We start from the raw sequence: 18,303 nt of genomic DNA, 5'->3' as shown, positions 1-18,303 counted from the left end.
AAATAGTTCAAATATTTTATTGAATATGATAACGAAGATGTTATTATCACTATATCTTTATTAAGGGTTGGATCGCGAAATAACTATTTTTATTTTCGCTTAATTACATTGTAGCTAATTTATAGTAATTGTTGTAAATAAAATAGGTGAATGTTAAAATTAAAGATTTTGATAGTTGTTAAAGATTTTTATTAATATACATTTTGTCAATATTTATATTTAGCATGTTTCGCGTGCTTTCTGTGGTGGGGCGGCGTGGCGGGTGAGCGTCTTCGCCTGTCTCGATCCCTCTCTCTGTCTCTGTCCCTCTCGCGCTCTCGTTCTCTGTCTCTCTCCCGCTCCCTGTCTCGCTCGCGAGATCGTTCCCGTTCTCTTTCCCGCTCGCGTGATCTAGACCTCGATCTGGACTTCCTATCACTAAAATAACAAAGTAACAATTTTCTTTATAGTGAGATTTATTATTATTTTTATAATAATTCCATGTTTTATTGGTCGTTCAATATATTATAATAAAAATAGTTTTTGATTCTTTTCTTTCTCAAGAAATTCCAATTACAAGTTTCAAGACAAAATTACACAACAGCGAAATAGTAATTACTACGCATTTATAAAAAATAATAATACCGTACCGGGAGCGTTTGGGCGGCGGCGACAGCGTGGGCTCGCGGGACTTCTTGGACTTCCTGGAGGACGTCGAGAAAGCATCGTCATCTGCGATCGGAGAACCGACTTCCTCCGCTTCCTTCGCTTCTCGGAGCGCCTGGGTGTAGTACATATGCAAATTAATGTAAATTCATGTGACACTTCATTCATAACCGATTTCTATTTCCATCGCATATTAGTATGCTCTTAATGTATTCAGAAACCGTACCAATGTTTTATATGACGACCTCTCTGGTCGAGTGGTGTGTACACCGGTTTTCATGGGTGCGCCACTCCGAGGTCCCGGGTTCGATTCCCGGCCGAGTCGATGCAGATTACCATTAGTTTTCTATGTTGTCTTGGGTCTGGGTGTTTGTGGTACCGTCGTTACTTCTGATTGTCCATAACACAAGTGCTTCAGCTACTTACATTGGGATCAGAGTAATGTATGTGATGTTGTCTCATATTTATATGTTTTTTTTTTAGTTGGGTATTATTTATACCCTGGGAAAATTTAAAGTATATAAAATAGTGGGATATAGGTCGCACCTTCTTGATGAGTTTCCGGCGGTAGTGCTGCACCTGCGCGGGCGGCGCGAGGCCGGGCCGCAGCGCGCGCGCGCCCGCCTCCAGCTCGTCGGCGTACTTGAGCACGCGCAGCTCGATGTCGCGCAGCGTCTCGCGCCGCAGCAGCGCCTCCCCGCTGCGGCTGCGCGGCGACTCCCCGCCGCTGCGGACATTCACGACACGGTAAAGTAAAAGTAAAGTAACAGCCTATAAATTACCCACTGCTGGGCTAAGGCCTCCTCTTCCATTAAGGAGAGGGATTGGAACATATTCCACCACGCTGTTCCAATGCGTGTTGGTGGAATACACATGTGGCTGAATTTCTATGAAATTTGTCACGTGCAGGTTTCCTCACGATGTTTTCCTTCACCGCCGAGCACGAGATGAATTATAAAGACAAATTAAGCATATGAAACAGCGATGCTTGCCTGGATTTGAACCCGCAGTCATCGGTTAAGATGCACGCGTTCTAACCACTGGGCCATCTCTGCTCACACGACACGACACGGTACACGTACCAACAAAAACGTGTGTTATTTTTTGTTGATGTCACAAAATATTAGACAGTAATTGCGGCAAGGAACCATCTCGGACAGTGGTCGCCGGGAGTGCTGGCTGTATTATATTTATAAGCACGTTCAAACCATCCGCATGTTTGATGTAGACTAACCCATCGGGCGGCGGCGGCGTCGGCTCCTTCAGCGGCTCGGGCGCCGACACCGGCTCCACGCTCTCCCACCGCGAGGGCACGAAACCGGCCACGCTTCGTTCCTCCGCATCTGCTTCCGTATCGCCCTCCATTTCCAGCGGAACGCCATCTATATCTTCGTCCACTGAAAGAATAGAGTGGATCATATTTAGTTATCAATGTATTTATTTTAGCCACGTTAATATATAAAATAGTTGAGTAATAGGAGCGGAGCGTGGACGCACCGGGCACGCCGTCGATGTCGTTGACCTCGGGCCGCACGCTGAGCTGCGGCGGGCGCTGCTCGGCCAGGCGGCGCAGCGCGGCGCCGTCCAGCGGGCCCGAGCCGCCGGAGCCGCCCGACGCGCCGGACGCCGTGGAGCCGTCCGGCGACGCGGCGCCCGAGCCCGGCCCGTCTCCCGACCCGGTCCGGTCGACCTCCATGCCCGATCTCGATTCGCCCTGACGAAACACAAGCATAGATTTAGTCGCATTATCCATATGCATGTTAGCGGCCGTCGAATCGAGTTACATATTAGATTATAGCATTTTAATGAAATGAGATCCCGTTCACCTTATCCTGTCCGAGGAACACGTCGTTAATGTGCAACAGAAAGTCGGTCGGGTAGACGGCCCAGTCGGCCCAGGCCTGCAGGATGCGCGTGACGCGCGCGCGGAAGCCCTCCTGCTGCATGCGCGACGGCATGCGGCTCCACGCCAGGTGGCACTCGCGCATAATCTCCACCAGGCGCTGCTGGAAGCTGCGAACGATCGCGCTCACGTAAGTATCGGACGCGCTGGGACGCGGCGGCGGGCGGGTAGCGGGGGTGGTGGGGGCTTTGGCGGTACTCACGCGTCCGGGACGCGGAGGCGGGCGGGTATTGGGGGGGGGGGGGGGGGGGGGCTTTGGCGGTACTCACGCGCCGCGGTAGGCGCTGGCGTTGGTGAGCTTGGCGCCGGCGTTGTGCAGGATGTCGGACAGCAGGTAGAGGCGCGCCACGCGGCGCAGCGGCGCGGTGCGGGGCTGCGCCAGCGCCTCGGCGATGCAGGCCGCCACCTCGCCCGCCGCCTCCGCGTGCTCCAGGCACCACGCCATGGCCTCGCCCACGCTGCGCCGCGACGCCGACAGCGACCGGATGATCTCCTCCAGCCGGTCGCGCTGGCTGCGGACCCCCCCCCCCATACACGCGTTTACTCATTTGTTCCGTTGCATACTTAAATATATTTAATTATTATATGCTAACACAATAAAAAAAAGATAAATAGTTAACCTATTTTATGATATCAATGTTACTAATAATAAAAATAAGTTTATTACGTTTTCCATCTCAAAAAACGCTCTTAACATTGTCAAAGCTTTGACTTCGCAAGATGTAGCGACAGCATCTTGATATATATAGAATGTATTCCTATATGTGGCACGGGACTCACTTAGTAGACAGCGTGCCGCGTATGTTATCCTTGGCGTCCTCTTCGTCCACCAGCTCGTCGGGCATGCCGGCGGTGTATAGATTCATGACAGGCGGGCGCCACACCGATCCACCTTGAAACATTTTGTTTAAACAAATAAATACCCAAGAAACATTTTCATAAATAAATTATGCATACATTTTTAAAACTCTTAATTATAACTTTATTTACCTTTGAACATCCTAAAGTCTTCCAACGACCACTGTTTGGGCGAATCGCCCTGCAGCATGGAGAACAACTTCCAGCGGTAGTACGTGTGCGCCGGCGACTGATTTTCAAAGAGAAACCGAAAGAACGGATTGTTCATCTCCTTGTTCATGATGATGGCTTCGAACATGGGACCCTCGCGGATCACGAACTCGACCATCCGGTGAATCAGCATTAAAATATTTCTGGAATATAATTAAAACGGTAATATGTAAATAAGTTATATTAAAATTTAACCAAAGCCAATCATCAGAAATGATAATTAGCAAAATAAACATAACAGTAAATTACCTTTCTGTTGGGATCGCCACTTTTACTATGGACTGTGAGAGAATCTGAAAAAAGCATAAGATTTTGTTTGATTAATACAATAAGGGCTTTACATATAAGCGACGTTTTGAGGTAGATTAGAAATTATACTTCTTCTTTCAAATGTCAAATCAAAGATTTCAGAAAGAGTTAATTCAGTATTTAACTAAACAGCAGTTTATTTTACAAATATAAATGAGGCCGCCATTTAGTAATTTTATTAAAATATTTTTTTTTTCCATAATTACTTGGTCATAATCCTGTCGATCATCAGGGTCACTGGGATAATATTCTCCAGGTCTAACTCTCGGTATCTGAAAAAAAAAGAAGTAAATCAGTGCAGTACTTTGTAATAAATTTTTTGCATCGACTAACATCGTAAATAAGAACATTACCTTCCGCTTCCAGACGGTATAAAATATTTATATCTTATCACTTACAAAATTATCATAATGACTTTCCAAATTACTATTGACATCTTGCTTCCAATATTCTTCCATTTAAACTTTAAACTACGCTGGCTTATTAATATCTTTATTTTTTTTAAAAGAAAAGGAAAAATTTATATATTATTGAAGTTACAATAAATAAGCATTAATATAATAAGCAGTAACTTCATCATTGTCGTCCCCTCTAGCCCAAAGTTTTAGGAGGGGAAATTAGTATGTCTGAAGGAAGTAAATAAAGCATCCCATAATCGTATGTGTTACCTTTCCCATGAGGTGTTTCGGCGGCTGCGCGTTGAAGGGCAGTCCGGAGGGCGGCGGCGGCTTGCAGGGCTGCTGCAGCGCCGGCGGGATGTAGATGGGCACGGGCGGGATCACCACCGCCTTGCCCCACCCCAGCTTCATCTCGTAGTTCATTATCTCCTTACCTATTCACATAAAGCAACAAAAATAAATAACAGTTTAAATAACACAGAGTATCGAGCTGTGTCCCTTATTTGTTTTATGATCAGCGCACGCTGGAATCTTCAGAGTTTCAGCAACTAATGAGTTTCTTGACGGTTCCTCTCTGTAGAATCTACTTTCCAAACCAGTGGATTCACCTTATATTTGTTAAATGACGATTCAAAAGTGATTGTAAAAGCCTACATTAATTTTGTTTTTGTTAAAAGCCTCAATGAGTTAATGCCTCGTGAACACAGTAATAGTATAAAGCGGCGCGTGCGCACCGTTGATGCAGCGCAGCGCGCGCTCGCCGTCCTTGCGCGACATGAAGGCGACGAAGCCGCAGTTGCGGCCGCGCGCCTTCTCCTCGTCCGAGCGCGGCCACATGATCTTGATGCTGGCCAGCGGCCCGTAGCGCCCGAAGATCTCCATCAGCTGCTGCTCCGTTATCTAAATAAATAAAATATAAATATGAGACAACATCACTTACATTACTCTGATCCCAATGTAAGTAGCTGAAGCACTTGTGTTATGGAACATCAGAAGTAACGACGGTACCACAAACACCAAGACCCAAGACAACATAGAAAACCGGTGTACACACCACTCGACCATGGAGGTCGTCAAAATCTGTTGACACATTGTATTGTTTGCATCATATCTGACCGCTTTAACTACTTCGAACAGTTTTGTTGATGTAAGAAATAATAACCATTTCTTATATCACACAAAACCTCCAAAAACCTTGGGAGCTTAAATGTTATGTTTCTTGTGCCTATAGTTACTGTAGATCACTCGCCCTTCAAACCAGAACACAAATTTAAAATGTATCTCTGTTTGGCAGTAGGATATCTGATGAGTGAATGGCTACCCATGTGGGTTTGCACAAAACTAAGAGGTAAAAGTTAAAGTGAATTCGAATCGATAAGTGTCAAAAATTCTGTTAACAAATTTACTCAGTTATATTTACTAAAAAACCAAAAATTTTTTATAAATTAAAACACGTATTTTACCTATTTGTTTACAATAAATGTTTATTTTATGTACATTTTTCTACTCTTAGCAGTACTTTAGACTATGTCATAAATAATTCACAGGAATATTCTTGCATAATTTACCTTTGGATTTAAGTTGCCGAGATAGAGGTTGGTAGTGTTTGGGTCACCGGTATCATATGAGCCTACATCTGGCATCATATCCATCACCGGCTCAACGCCGACCACGCCGCGATCACGCAGCACATTTTTATATTTATGCCGTTCAGAGCGTTCTTCTTGAATTCTGAAAAAAGGAACATTCTTTGGACATCTATCAAAGATAACACCAAATATATTTTATGTATAAACTCTGGGAAAAATATTTTTTTTTTAAAGTCACTACTCTTTACCCCTTACTGTAGATAGCATAGATTAATGAATTATTATTTTTTTATACATATTAGCTTAATAAAATAATGTCTAATGGTTGGTGTACAGTTAGAATTGCCTGGTAGAGTTTCTTCTCCCTAAGATGAAAATAAGGCTATGGGAATGGCATTGGGTCATGTAAATTATTACTAAAATACTTGGCAAATAATAGATTTTTGTAATATTCCTTTTAATTGTTAAACTCACTGTCTCAATTCCTCCTTAAATAATTCCAAATTACTCTTTTTCTTATCTCCTGTCTTCTTATTCCGAGGCCTGCCGGGCGGTTCAGGACGCTGTGCAAGACTTCGTACCACATCTGCTTCAGTGACTGTGCGCTTCTCGTCCAATCTTGATACAGGCTTGTAAAGCTTGCCTCGCTCCGAGGTATCCTCCTCTAATAAAATACATAAAATGTACACTTGTTATATGATATTGACTCTAGGTTTACATTTAAATCAATACTGTAACTATTCAAAAGTGCTTTTTATTGGATTGATATCAAATACAAAATACCTTGACAAATTAAACATTAATAGAATATTTCTATAATAACTATTTAATGTGTATATCATGACTGTTTGTTAAAGTAGTAAAGGCATTTTAGGAACTTATTATTGCATTTCAATATAAAAAAAATTGCATTTGTTTTCACAATTATAAATATACTTGTAATCTCTTTATTATTTTAATAACCAATAAATATTTAATGCAAAGTACACCATGTACTGACCATACAATGTTTGTCATATTATTATTAAGCATTAAGTTTCTTATAAAGAAATTATTAGAAATAATATATGCAATTTTTACATAATTGTTAAATTGATTTCGCACAGTGAACATTTTGTTGTTTTTTTATTAACCTAAATTCCTATGCAGTAAATGAAAAATATTTTTTACTATAATGTGTAAGAAAACCTACTTCTAGCACCAGCATCATATGTTCCAGCTTTAACCCAAACTTTAGATGTTGTACTCGGCACTTCTTGGAATGTTTCTACAAATTCTTTGAATACCTGTAAAAAACATTGAATTTAATGATACTAATCCATAACCTGTACAAAATATTAAAAAGAGTAAAACATCAGGATAACAAACTGAAGATCAGTATATATTAAAAGTTTATTCCTACGTGATATGGTTCCCATACCTTAAAATTCTTGTACTTACATGTGCGGCTGCTTCTTCCTCCTCCTTTTTACGAAGCTCTTCGAGCTCTTTTTTTGATAAGTTGCCTCTACTCATCTTTGAAACAATATTTGTATCTGTACGAATTAAAAGATTGTTTTATTACAGTTACATTCCAGTCTTTAAATACATCTTGTTTCATCGACGATAATGTTTATTTATTGTAATATCTTGTTTTTGGTATCCATTCCACTGATTTAACACTTAATTTAACTTTATGAAGTTAAAAATATTAATAATTATGCGAATCATAACCTACAATTCGCTGTAAACATCAAAAACAAATATGCCTAAAGCATATACCACAGAGTATAAAAGTTATATGAAACTCAAACTTCAAAGTATTTCGATTACAACATCCAAGTCATGACTTTATGATACTGGCAACATTGTCAGTATTACAAAGCTTGCAACATTTAATTTACTTCCAAAATATAAAAATAATCCAATGGAAGTAGGAAAAAAAGTTAAACAAACCGTTATTTCATGAGATTTCCTAATAACTTAACGATATTGTGCGCTATATAGAGTTTATGATTAATATATCTTTACTTAAAATACCATACCATTGCATTAAACCACTTATTTCCACCTTAATTTACCCTCAGGGCTCCCGTTAACTCCACGCACTTCATTAGCCTTTTTTCTTAAATGAAACGGTCGTGACAACATCTGGATGCTCAAGTTCTGATTAATGGGATCGCTCTGATATGGTAAATATTTGAGACTAGCTTGCCTTTACAGTGCTCCCTTGGAACTTCAACCCCAATTTCACCATAAGCACTATTGCAGTTGCCGAAATCCTCAACAGTAGGTGGTAAATTTGTCGTGGTTCCAGGAATTCGTTACGCATTGCTCAACTCATTCCAGTTTTCTTCTGTTGCTGTTTAATGCTGTAGATACAGCATTAAACAGCAACAGAAGAAAACTTGGAATGAGTCAAATAGATATTTGATACAAATTCGGTAAAATGCAAATGTTTAATTTTCCTTTTTATCATATCATTTTTTTTTGTTGCAGAATTGCAACTGCAAATGATTTTCTCCTCTATAAAAATTATATATAATATTAACGACATTGGACAATCGGGATATATGAAAAAAAAAAAAATAGATTTATGTGACCTGAGTTACACCTCGTTTTGTGATAAGTTTTAGAATGTAAAAAATAAAAGTTTGTATAATTTTATAGCTGGTTATCTCGAATTTCGAGATACTTACCTAATTTTGACTAAGAAAACTGGTCTATTACCCACATAAAAATGACTAATTTTTGCACATTAGTTAATGTCTTTCCTCCATGGTCCTTCCGCTTTAGTTGTCAAAGACTACTTTTTAAAAATTGTTTGATAGTTTCAGTAAAATTACATTATTCTTATAGTAAAAACAATTACATGATTCTAGCAAGTTGTTGTAATTTTTTATCAAAGGGAGACTTTTTGCTTGAAGGAAATAATAATTTTCTATTAAAACAAGCAACCGTGTGGCCGATGGCAATTTTCTTCGGAAACATGTTAGGAGTCATCAGACAACTTAGTTGGAATGAAAATGAAAATAAAACTTCATTATTATTGGTTACATATTTATTGAAAAAGTATACATCAAAAACTTTCGATGTAAAATTAAAAAACAAATGTGTAGCTTTGCGCGTTTTATGTTCAACATTTTTTGTGTTCGACGCTTGCTTATCTCTATGGACACCAACCGTTTTGTGTACTTATACTCTTGCTTGTCAGCATTTAAAAATATACTTCTCATAAAATAATCAATAAATTTGTATCAAATTAATATTTTAACGCGCCAGGCTAGCCTCTTAATAATATTACATTTAATTTTGCATTTTTAGTACTCAAAAGCTGGTGATAAACATAGGCTAACTATAATATAAGTGCTGGTCTTTTTTGTTCTATTTCATATTACAGAATTAATTAAGTCGTAAATACTTTATACATGCTCTAAACACTTAAATATTAAATAATAATAATACAGTTCACTCAATATAATAGTAACATATTTTCCGCTGCAAGGTTATTATTTGATCAAAATAGTTTTTAAGCAAATTATAGGAATGACGAGACTGAAGGATAATAATATTTACAATGTGCGTTCGTGCGTGCGCGCTTCGGTTACGATCGGATGGCCTCGGCTGCACGGGCGCGTCCGGCTTGCTCGGAGCGCTAGTAATAAAGATGCATAGCTTGTCGTTTTATTAAATTATTTATTTTTATTCTAATATTAATATATTTACTAAACACTTTACATAACACAAATAGTAAGTATCAATAAAAATAATCTTAATAATAATGGTGTTAATAATTTATATATAACAACATAATAATATAATTGAATTTTAAAATATACAAAAGACAATAACACGAAAATGATTTATACATACAATAATAATATGATAGCAGTTTTTACACTTACACTTCACCATCCTCATTAAAAAATGTCCAGTTTTACATGGTCTACAGGCAACAATAGGTAACCCAATCTTATGCCCAGACTTTATTTTATCATTGATATGATATTAAGCATGATCTCCGATGACCAACTAATCGTTATGTAGAGATTTTGACATGGAAGACGAAGAGTGTCTTCTAAATCGGGTATTATTTAGGCTCGCTTAATGTCGTCACCTGATAGGATAAATATCCGAGACAAACACAAACTTTACATAGATTATTTGGGATGCAGTATTTTCAAGCTGTTAGAATTTGATCAGATTCTGGACCATACTTGAGACATGAATGAGTTCTGATTTTTCCATTTGTTGTGTGTAAAAGATTTGAGAATAAAAGGCTTTGGGTTACGTTTATGCCTATAACGATGACTTACTGGTCTTTTTCAACGAAGAATACTCATCAGCATCACTTGCACAAGCTGTTTACTGGGTGGCAGTTATACCAAGGTAATCAATGTTGGCAAATGTGCTTGGTGTAGTCTAGACTGCATTCCTCAATTACACCACATCTAGACCATAGCAATAGCTTCCATTATGCCCAAATCGAGTCCTTTAGCAATGAGGCTGTATGGTAACTTAAATCTTTTTTCAACTTTAATTTCGTGACACATTATCTTTCGTGTATTTCCAAAATTATCAACGGGATTATTATTGAGATTATTTCTGTTGATATTTTAGATATATTAATTTGATAATATAATTAAGACATAGGATTGCAATGAAATGTTCGATAAATACAATAATACTTAAACAAAAATAAAATAATTCGATAAACATAGTCAAGGGGCACGTATTCACGGTAGCGATCCGATGTTTTTGGCGGAGAGGTAATCTTATCCTATCGCTGCTGAAGGCCACGGGGCGACCTGGATCGCCTTCTATTTTCAGGAATGATCAAGCACTTTCATAGTCCGTTCAAAACAGTTAGCTATCGAAAGCGCTTTGTACTGTTACCCAAGCTAATTAGATTTTTCAAAGGACGAGAATATTGCAACTATAGCATCAAAACCTTTGGATATTTCGGTCTCAAAACGAATACCCTACTCGAAACAATTTGCGAACCTTTAGCACTGTACTTTATATAGAAGAGCTAATGTGGTGCTCCCGGTGAATTAGAATTATTACAGGAGTCTTAACCAGCTTTTGCAGAGAGATAACAAGATCTAGGTACAAGTTAAAACTGCGATTGATTCTAGTTACGAGTCTCATGCCCCTAGAAGGCTTTATGCATGCATGCATGATACTAAAGCGACAGGATGCTGTTGTATGACATCCATACCATGAAACATGTTGTACGATCATCCAGAGTTTACTCAGCAAACTCGGGCCGTGTACAGTGGTCAACTAGAGGGACTTAGCAGGTGCTAACCTACAGGCGGTAAGGGATCCGTACTTAAGCAAGATCTTGGAAGATAAGTGAATCTTTTTACAAGCAGGGTCTTTCGCGAGCAACGGACAGAGGTTGGATAGTCTCTTTCCAAAAAGTGCATTACGTTCCGAGTACGACCCCATTCCTTAAACGCAATTACTCAGGGTTGCAACAGAGAGGGTCAGCAAAAACATAATTAAAAACGCCTTGAGAACTACGTGACGCTTCAAAGTATTTAAGTACAGACAATCCAGTACCAAAGTTTATCTCGTCCGACTCCTGTATATCATTTACTACGAAGAGTTCCACGACGCGGGAGATCTAGACAGAAGGTTACATGAGGATCGTTACTAATAAAGACGCGTCGCTTGATGAGATGTATTAAATTATTTTATTTAATATTACTATATCCACCGAACACTTTACATATAACAAATAGTAAACATCAATAAAAAATAAAATCTTAATCGTAATGGTTTGGATAAAGTCTAGGATAAATTTTAATTCAACAACAGAACAATATAATTAATTTTGAAAATATACAAAAGGTAATAAGACACGAAAATGTCGGTATGAAATTAGTTCTTATATTAACATTACAAATAGCTGCGATGAGAAAAATCACAATATAGAAAACGTTTGATCATAACACTTGCGACCACAAGACCATACTGAGAAAATATAATATCGGGATTGCAGGCGGCTGATTAATTAAAAATGCGAATTTAAGGAAAATTATAGTTGATAATAATAAAATACTCGTTCCTTACGCAGATATAACATGTATAGTAAAATAATTTGTGCATTATAAAGCTAGTCTACAAGTAAACACGCCATCATTACTGTACAGAAAGGAAACAAATGTATAAAGTCACAGTCGTAGTCTTCAAAAGACAATGGTATCAGTAGAACGGCGCCACTGGACGCCGACAGCTTATGTTACTAAACACGAACTATTACTTTACATACAATAAAAAAATATTATCATTTATACTTCAAAATGCAATTTGTCAACAGAGTTAGTTCATGCGTATTTCTGCTCATCATTACAAACACACGGTTATTTTTTATTTAGAAATTTTCATGAACAAAATACATTTACTTATATAAACAATAAACAATTACTTTCAATGTTCAATTTATTCATAAATCGTTAATTATAAACGATTATACAAAACGTGATTTACATCGAAACATTTACATTTATGATATTCAGAGAAAATATTTATACATAAATTACATTATCATTTAGACAATATATTTTTGTGCTTAAACGTATAAGTATAAATTGCCACACAAAAATAGCCTTTAATTCCATACGATTTGATCAAGCCCATATATTATTTACCCATCGATACATAAGACACCGCTACCCAAAGTAAATAACATTAAGGTACAAAACATGTTTATTCTATAAATGCACGTTACCAAACACATTGTACTATGACTCCCTAACGAACGAACGAACTCGATGGACAATGATTTGTAAATTAACATAAACGAGTAAAACCTAAACTTGTACTCACGTATTTGATCAATAATCCTATTTTAAAATAAATCTTCACATATAATATACACCAAATGTTACATTAAGTTTTCATAACAATACGATTATACTTCGCCCCGACGAGGCTGTCAATTTCATTTAGTCCATTTCTTTACTAAATCCAAAACCGCGCAAAGCAAGATCACCCACACGACGGAATCGAAGACGAGACGAATTGTACTATAGAGCTGGAATCGGAACTCTTTGATTTATGAAAACATCTTTTTTTTAAACATGAAAAATTACTTGCAAAGTTTGATAAGGCGTTTAAATCAACATATACACTGTACAGGGATCGGGAGAACTCAGTCATGTCATTCGACCGGCGCCCCGCTCGTAGTGCCCGCAGTCCGGTGTGCGTGTGGTCACGTGACCCGCTATGCTGCCACACAGGAGGCGTTACAAGAGTGCGGCGCTCAAGCGTCGGCGTCGGCGCCCTTGAGCCGCAGGCGCGCGAAGTCCTCGAAGATAATGTCGTCGTCCTGCTCCTGACCGTTCTCGTCTCTGCAAGTTTAAATAACATTTTAGATTATTGAAATTCATAATCTCGAAGGGTGGCATTTGAAATCATTTTGTATTAAACGATTCAGACCTCTCAAGACATAACACTACTCTCTACATATGATTTAATATTGAATAAAGCAAACAATATAACTGTTCAAAAAGTAAATAATAAATAATCTTTAAACATTAATACCGAAACTGTTATAGTTTCGGTATTAATGTTTAAAGATTATTTATTATTTACTTTTGAAGTGATAAACCTTTTATGGGAACCCTCTTCGTTACGTACATACACTGCGGGGCCAGTCTGTCTGGCTTCCCTTTTACGCATACGGCAGGCAGACCGACTCCTCTCTTTTTTTTAGGCTACTGCTCTAGCCGTATTTCTTACAATATTTTTTAAATTAATATGAATTATTATACATATAAATTTATTGCAATTGCTTATCTACCATTTTAGACAGCAGTACTTTTGGTCTAACATTAGATTGGGTCGTAGAATATGTTAGCGATAACTGTTATGGGTGGCATGTTCCGTGAGGTGGGGGGGGGTTTGGTCTAACATTAGATTGGGTCGTAGAATATGTTAGCGATAACTGTTATGGGCGGCATGTTCCGTGAGGTGGGGGGGGGGGTTGGTCTAACATTAGATTGGGTCGTAGAATATGTTAGCGATAACTGTCATGGGCGGCATGTTCCGTGAGGTGGGGGGGGGGGTTTGGTCTAACATTACATTGGGTCGTAGAATATGTTAGCGATAACTGTTATGGGCGGCATGTTCCGTGAGGTGGGGGGGGTTTGGTCTAACATTAGATTGGGTCGTAGAATATGTTAGCGATAACTGTTATGGGTGGCATGTTCCGTGAGGTGGGGGGGGGGGGGTTTGGTCTAACATTAGATTGGGTCGTAGAAATGATTGTTAGCGATAACACTCTTATGGGTGGCATGTTCCGTGAGGTGTGTGGGTTTGGTCTAACATTAGATTGGGTCGTAGAAATGATTGTTAGCGATAACTGTTACGGGTGGCATGTTCCGTGAGGTGTGTGGGTTTGGTCTAACATTAGATTGGGTCGTAGAAGTGATTGTTAGCGATAACTGTTATGGGTGGCATGTTCCGTGTGGTGGGGTGGGGGGGTTTGGTCTAACATTAGATTGGGTCGTAGAAAAGATTGTTAGCGATAAGACCCTTATGCGTGGCATGTTCCGTGAGGTGGTGTGGGGGGGGGTTGTACGTACGGGTGCGGGTCGAGCTGTATGAGGTCGTGGTCGAGCGGCGCGGGCTCGGGCGCGGGCCGCGGCGCCTCCTCCTCGGGCTTCGGGTGCATCAGGATGAACGGCAGCTCCGCGCTCAGCTCGCTGCAACGCCCCGGAGATAATCAAACGAAATTCGGTTATGCCAGATGTTCTACTGACTAATCGATCGAAAATAGTCTTGGCAAAATGTTTTTATCTTTGTCAGATTGTTACCTTGTTCTACTGACTAATCGATCGAAAATAGTCTGGGCAAAATGTTTTTATCTTTGTCAGATTGTTACCTTGTTCTACTGACTAATCGATCGAAAATAGTCTGGGCAAAATGTTTTTATCTTTGTCAGATTGTTACCTTGTTCTACTGACTAATCGATCGAAAATTGTCTGGGCAAAATGTTTTTATCTTTGTCAGATTGTTACCTTGTTCTACTGACTAATCGATCGAAAATAGTCTGGGCAAAATGTTTTTATCTTTGTCAGATTGTTACCTTGTTCTACTGACTAATCGATCGAAAATTGTCTGGGCAAAATATTTTTATCTTTGTCAAATTGTTAAATTAACCCATAGGCACTGGTGCATTGTAATTGGAAATTTCAACCATCGCTTTCATAGCTAATCGCAAACAAGTTGTTATGTCCTCTGTGTCAATAATGATGAGTGTATGGTTACCGCCCCAGGCGGGTCTGCAGAGCCCTACCACAAAGTTATAGTTTGAAAAGTGATCTGGTCTATTAAACTTCTAGATATTTAAGGAAGAGAAAAACTATCAATGCGACTTACCCGCCGAGAGGTCCGAGACATAATTTCACCTTAACCTTATATTGTACTATAATGCCTAAATTCTCGCGCTGAGATGGATCTGCGATTCTGAAAAATATAAGAAAGGCATAACTTTCGAGTCGAGATGGCCCAGTGGTTAGAACGCGTGCATCTTAACCGATGATTGCGGGTTCAAACCCAGGCAAGCGCCTCTGTTTCATGTGCTTAATTTGTCTTTATAATTCATCTCGTGCTCAGCGCTGAAGGAAAACATCGTGAGGAAACCTGCATGTGACAAATTTCATAGAAATTCTGCCACATGTGTATTCCACCAACCCGCATTGGAACAGCGTGGTGGAATATGTTCAAAACCTTCTCCTCAAAGGGAGAGGAGGCCTTTAGCCCAGCAGTGGGAATTTACAGGCTGTTGTTGTTGTTGTAACTTATCACCATACTTGGGACGTGATATATTTACGAATGTACACAATACTTGTCACATTTCTCAAATATATAACCAAGCCCAACAGTACTTACAGTGTGCTAGAAGCAAGGTTGGTATCCTCATGCTTGAGCTGACCGTCGAGAGCGAGGCCCCACTTGTCCTTGTTATTCGCTAAGAGCGGCGTCAAGGTGAACACCTTGCTTAGTGTGAACCCAGGACCAACCGGGCAACCTTCCCTGGAAACAAGAAAAACAATATAACTTTAATCTCTTCAGGTTTCATTTTTGATACTCAATTGGATATTTGAATGAAAAATAGTGAATCAATATTGTACAAACTATTAAACGAAAAGACGCTTTATAAATGTTTGTGACGTCATAATGTTAAGGCATCGTTGATGATGAGAAAAAATATATAAACGTGGACAAACTAATCTTGTCTATGTCATTAAAACTGTTTTATCATTATGACGTCAAATGTGTTTCATTCAAATAACCAACCGTAATTACTGAATAAAAAGCCAATTAAAGTTTCAAACGGTATGATTATTATTAACAGTGGCGTGCGTATATATTTGGAGGGGAGACATATCTCAAAAACTAAATACAAATTACACATACATATTCCGCAGGAGGGGATGCAGTGCTCATGTGCTATGGGCAGCACATAATGGCGTCTGATATTATTATTATTATGGCCACAAATGATCCCAATACACAAATACAACCAAATTTATACTCAGCTAGAACACGCCACACTGGCTCATTATACAATATTATATGACTAAATTAAATAATGTTGAATATTTACACAATCCTCAATACAACTAGCATTGTGAATAATCAATTGGTCTGTGACGTCAGACAACCTGTGATCAAATTTTGCAGCAATAGTTCAAACTATATATATATTTTTACAAGTTAGCAATCCAAAAAATACAAAACATAAGCTACAGCCAAAGTCAAACCGGTGAGTGAATTAGTAACGCAACATAATTTGGAATAATGTGCCAACTGATAAAATATTTGCAGGTCTGAATGCATGCGTAACGAAATCACGCGCAATCACTTACACGGACTTTTTTAATTTCCTATTGAACAATCCGATCAGAGGAATTTTATTTTTCCACACGGACTCCTCCCTGGGTGAGAAATATCTATTCAAAGCTTTGTGTTTCAATCGGAATAAGTCGCAGCCGAACGAGATGCGATGGATACTCCCCAACAAGCACATCAACTCGCCTACAACGCAACTTGTTTCGGTAACAGAGGCGCCTGTACAACTAGTACTCCGAGATAATGTTTCACAATGGGGATTATATAGCTCTTTACTTTATACTCGACTGTGGGAAACCGAAATTATATTATTGACATATTAATTACCCTTTCGTTGGCATAAATCTGGATGTTCTTTTTTATATCGTCGACAATATCTTTTCATATATGTTGCGAAAAACAATCTACAAACGCACTTGTTGAGATAGATATGTCGATTGAATACGAGTATCAATTATAGATAAAGATACCCTGATTGTGAATGCTGATGTATATAATGTGGTTATGAGTGCTAGTTGGGTGTGTAGAGTGCATTACTCACTCGCTCTCCGCCTCGGCGACGGTGCACTTGTACTGCGCGGTGGAGAAGAGGCAGATGTCGGCGAATTGACGCACCGAAACCTTTATGCGCTTCACGGAGCGATTCGAATTGTTCGCTATGTGCACGTTCACAGCGATGTTCTCGCCGTGGTGATATAATTCCTGCAACGAAGTCAAAAATTAACATCGATAAGAGAGTTTCACAAATCCGACCTGATATTCTATAACGAAGCTGTTTTTAGAGTTTTGGCGAGAAGAGTTACCATGTTTTATGTGTTTGTGCAAGCCCGTCTGGGTAGGTACCACCCACTCATCAGTTATTCTACCGCCAAACAACAGTACTCAGTATTGTTGTGTTCCGGTTTGAAGGGTGTGTGAGCCAGTGTAACTACAGGCACAAGGGACATAACATCTTAGTTCCCAAGGTTGGTGGCACATTGACGATGTAAGGAATAGTTAATATTTCTTACAGCGTCATTGTCTATGGGCGATCGTGACCACTTACCATCAGGTGGCCCATATGCTCCTCCGCCAACCTATACCATAAAAAAAAGAACAACTATTAGATTTTTATTTGGAGTTTGAGAAATTGAGAGAAATGTAGCCATACTCGCCAAGTTGCGCTAAAAAGAAACAATATTCTGGGCGAAGAGGGTCCTAGTTAGTAGTGGAACACTTATGGGCTTGGCTTTGTTGAGTTTACCTTATCTAAAGATGCTTCCAGGTACAATTTGTTAGGGCTCATCATAAACTCCTTCGACACCTCCACGGACGGCTGCTCCCCTTGCTTGCTCGGCGCGTACATTATCTTCCTGATCGCCAGACGGACTGAATTTCTGAAAATTATTAATTTATTATTTATTACTTTAAGAATGTTACACATGACGGGCATTTCTTATATACATAAATTTAAAATCAGTGTCCGAGCGCATTTAAGTAACTTGAAATGTTATTCTGATTAATAAAAGGCTTTGAACAAATGAACTGAAATGAACTTTGAGTA

At 39.0% G+C, this 18,303-nt stretch overlaps 2 protein-coding genes across 5 annotated transcripts in view; both read right to left on the bottom strand.

Annotated features, from left to right (window-relative positions):
• Positions 1–172: 172 nt before the first annotated feature.
• On the bottom strand, positions 173–7,681 carry LOC124531678 (U2 snRNP-associated SURP motif-containing protein). The gene is made up of 17 exons (XM_047106176.1): positions 7,353–7,681; positions 7,105–7,198; positions 6,387–6,576; positions 5,892–6,054; positions 5,058–5,223; positions 4,594–4,757; positions 4,132–4,197; positions 3,866–3,909; positions 3,539–3,759; positions 3,329–3,440; positions 2,818–3,060; positions 2,472–2,658; positions 2,143–2,359; positions 1,880–2,042; positions 1,192–1,372; positions 630–760; positions 173–417 (listed from the first exon to the last, which is right to left on the bottom strand). The coding sequence occupies exons 1-17, from the start codon at positions 7,425–7,427 to the stop codon at positions 207–209; spliced, it is 2,628 nt and encodes an 875-aa protein (XP_046962132.1). The 5' UTR covers positions 7,428–7,681; the 3' UTR covers positions 173–206.
• A 3,889-nt stretch (positions 7,682–11,570) lies between these two features.
• Positions 11,571–18,303, bottom strand: part of LOC124533263 (beta-arrestin-1) — a 95,581-nt gene continuing 88,848 nt past the window's right edge. For all 4 annotated transcript variants that reach the window (XM_047108487.1, XM_047108494.1, XM_047108473.1 and 1 more), the window contains 6 exons: positions 18,004–18,136; positions 17,302–17,462; positions 15,798–15,941; positions 15,285–15,371; positions 14,489–14,608; positions 11,571–13,252 (listed from right to left, as the gene is read on the bottom strand). In XM_047108487.1, the coding sequence (XP_046964443.1) occupies positions 13,165–13,252; positions 14,489–14,608; positions 15,285–15,371; positions 15,798–15,941; positions 17,302–17,462; positions 18,004–18,136 (733 nt within the window). In that variant the 3' untranslated portion in view covers positions 11,571–13,164. The remainder of the gene's footprint in view (positions 13,253–14,488; positions 14,609–15,284; positions 15,372–15,797; positions 15,942–17,301; positions 17,463–18,003; positions 18,137–18,303) is intronic.

Source organism: Vanessa cardui, chromosome 1 (genome assembly GCF_905220365.1).
Source record: "Vanessa cardui chromosome 1, ilVanCard2.1, whole genome shotgun sequence".
Classification (NCBI taxonomy): domain Eukaryota; kingdom Metazoa; phylum Arthropoda; class Insecta; order Lepidoptera; family Nymphalidae; genus Vanessa; species Vanessa cardui.
Note: the sequence above shows the minus strand (reverse complement) of the source record. Positions and strands in the feature narration are given on the sequence as shown.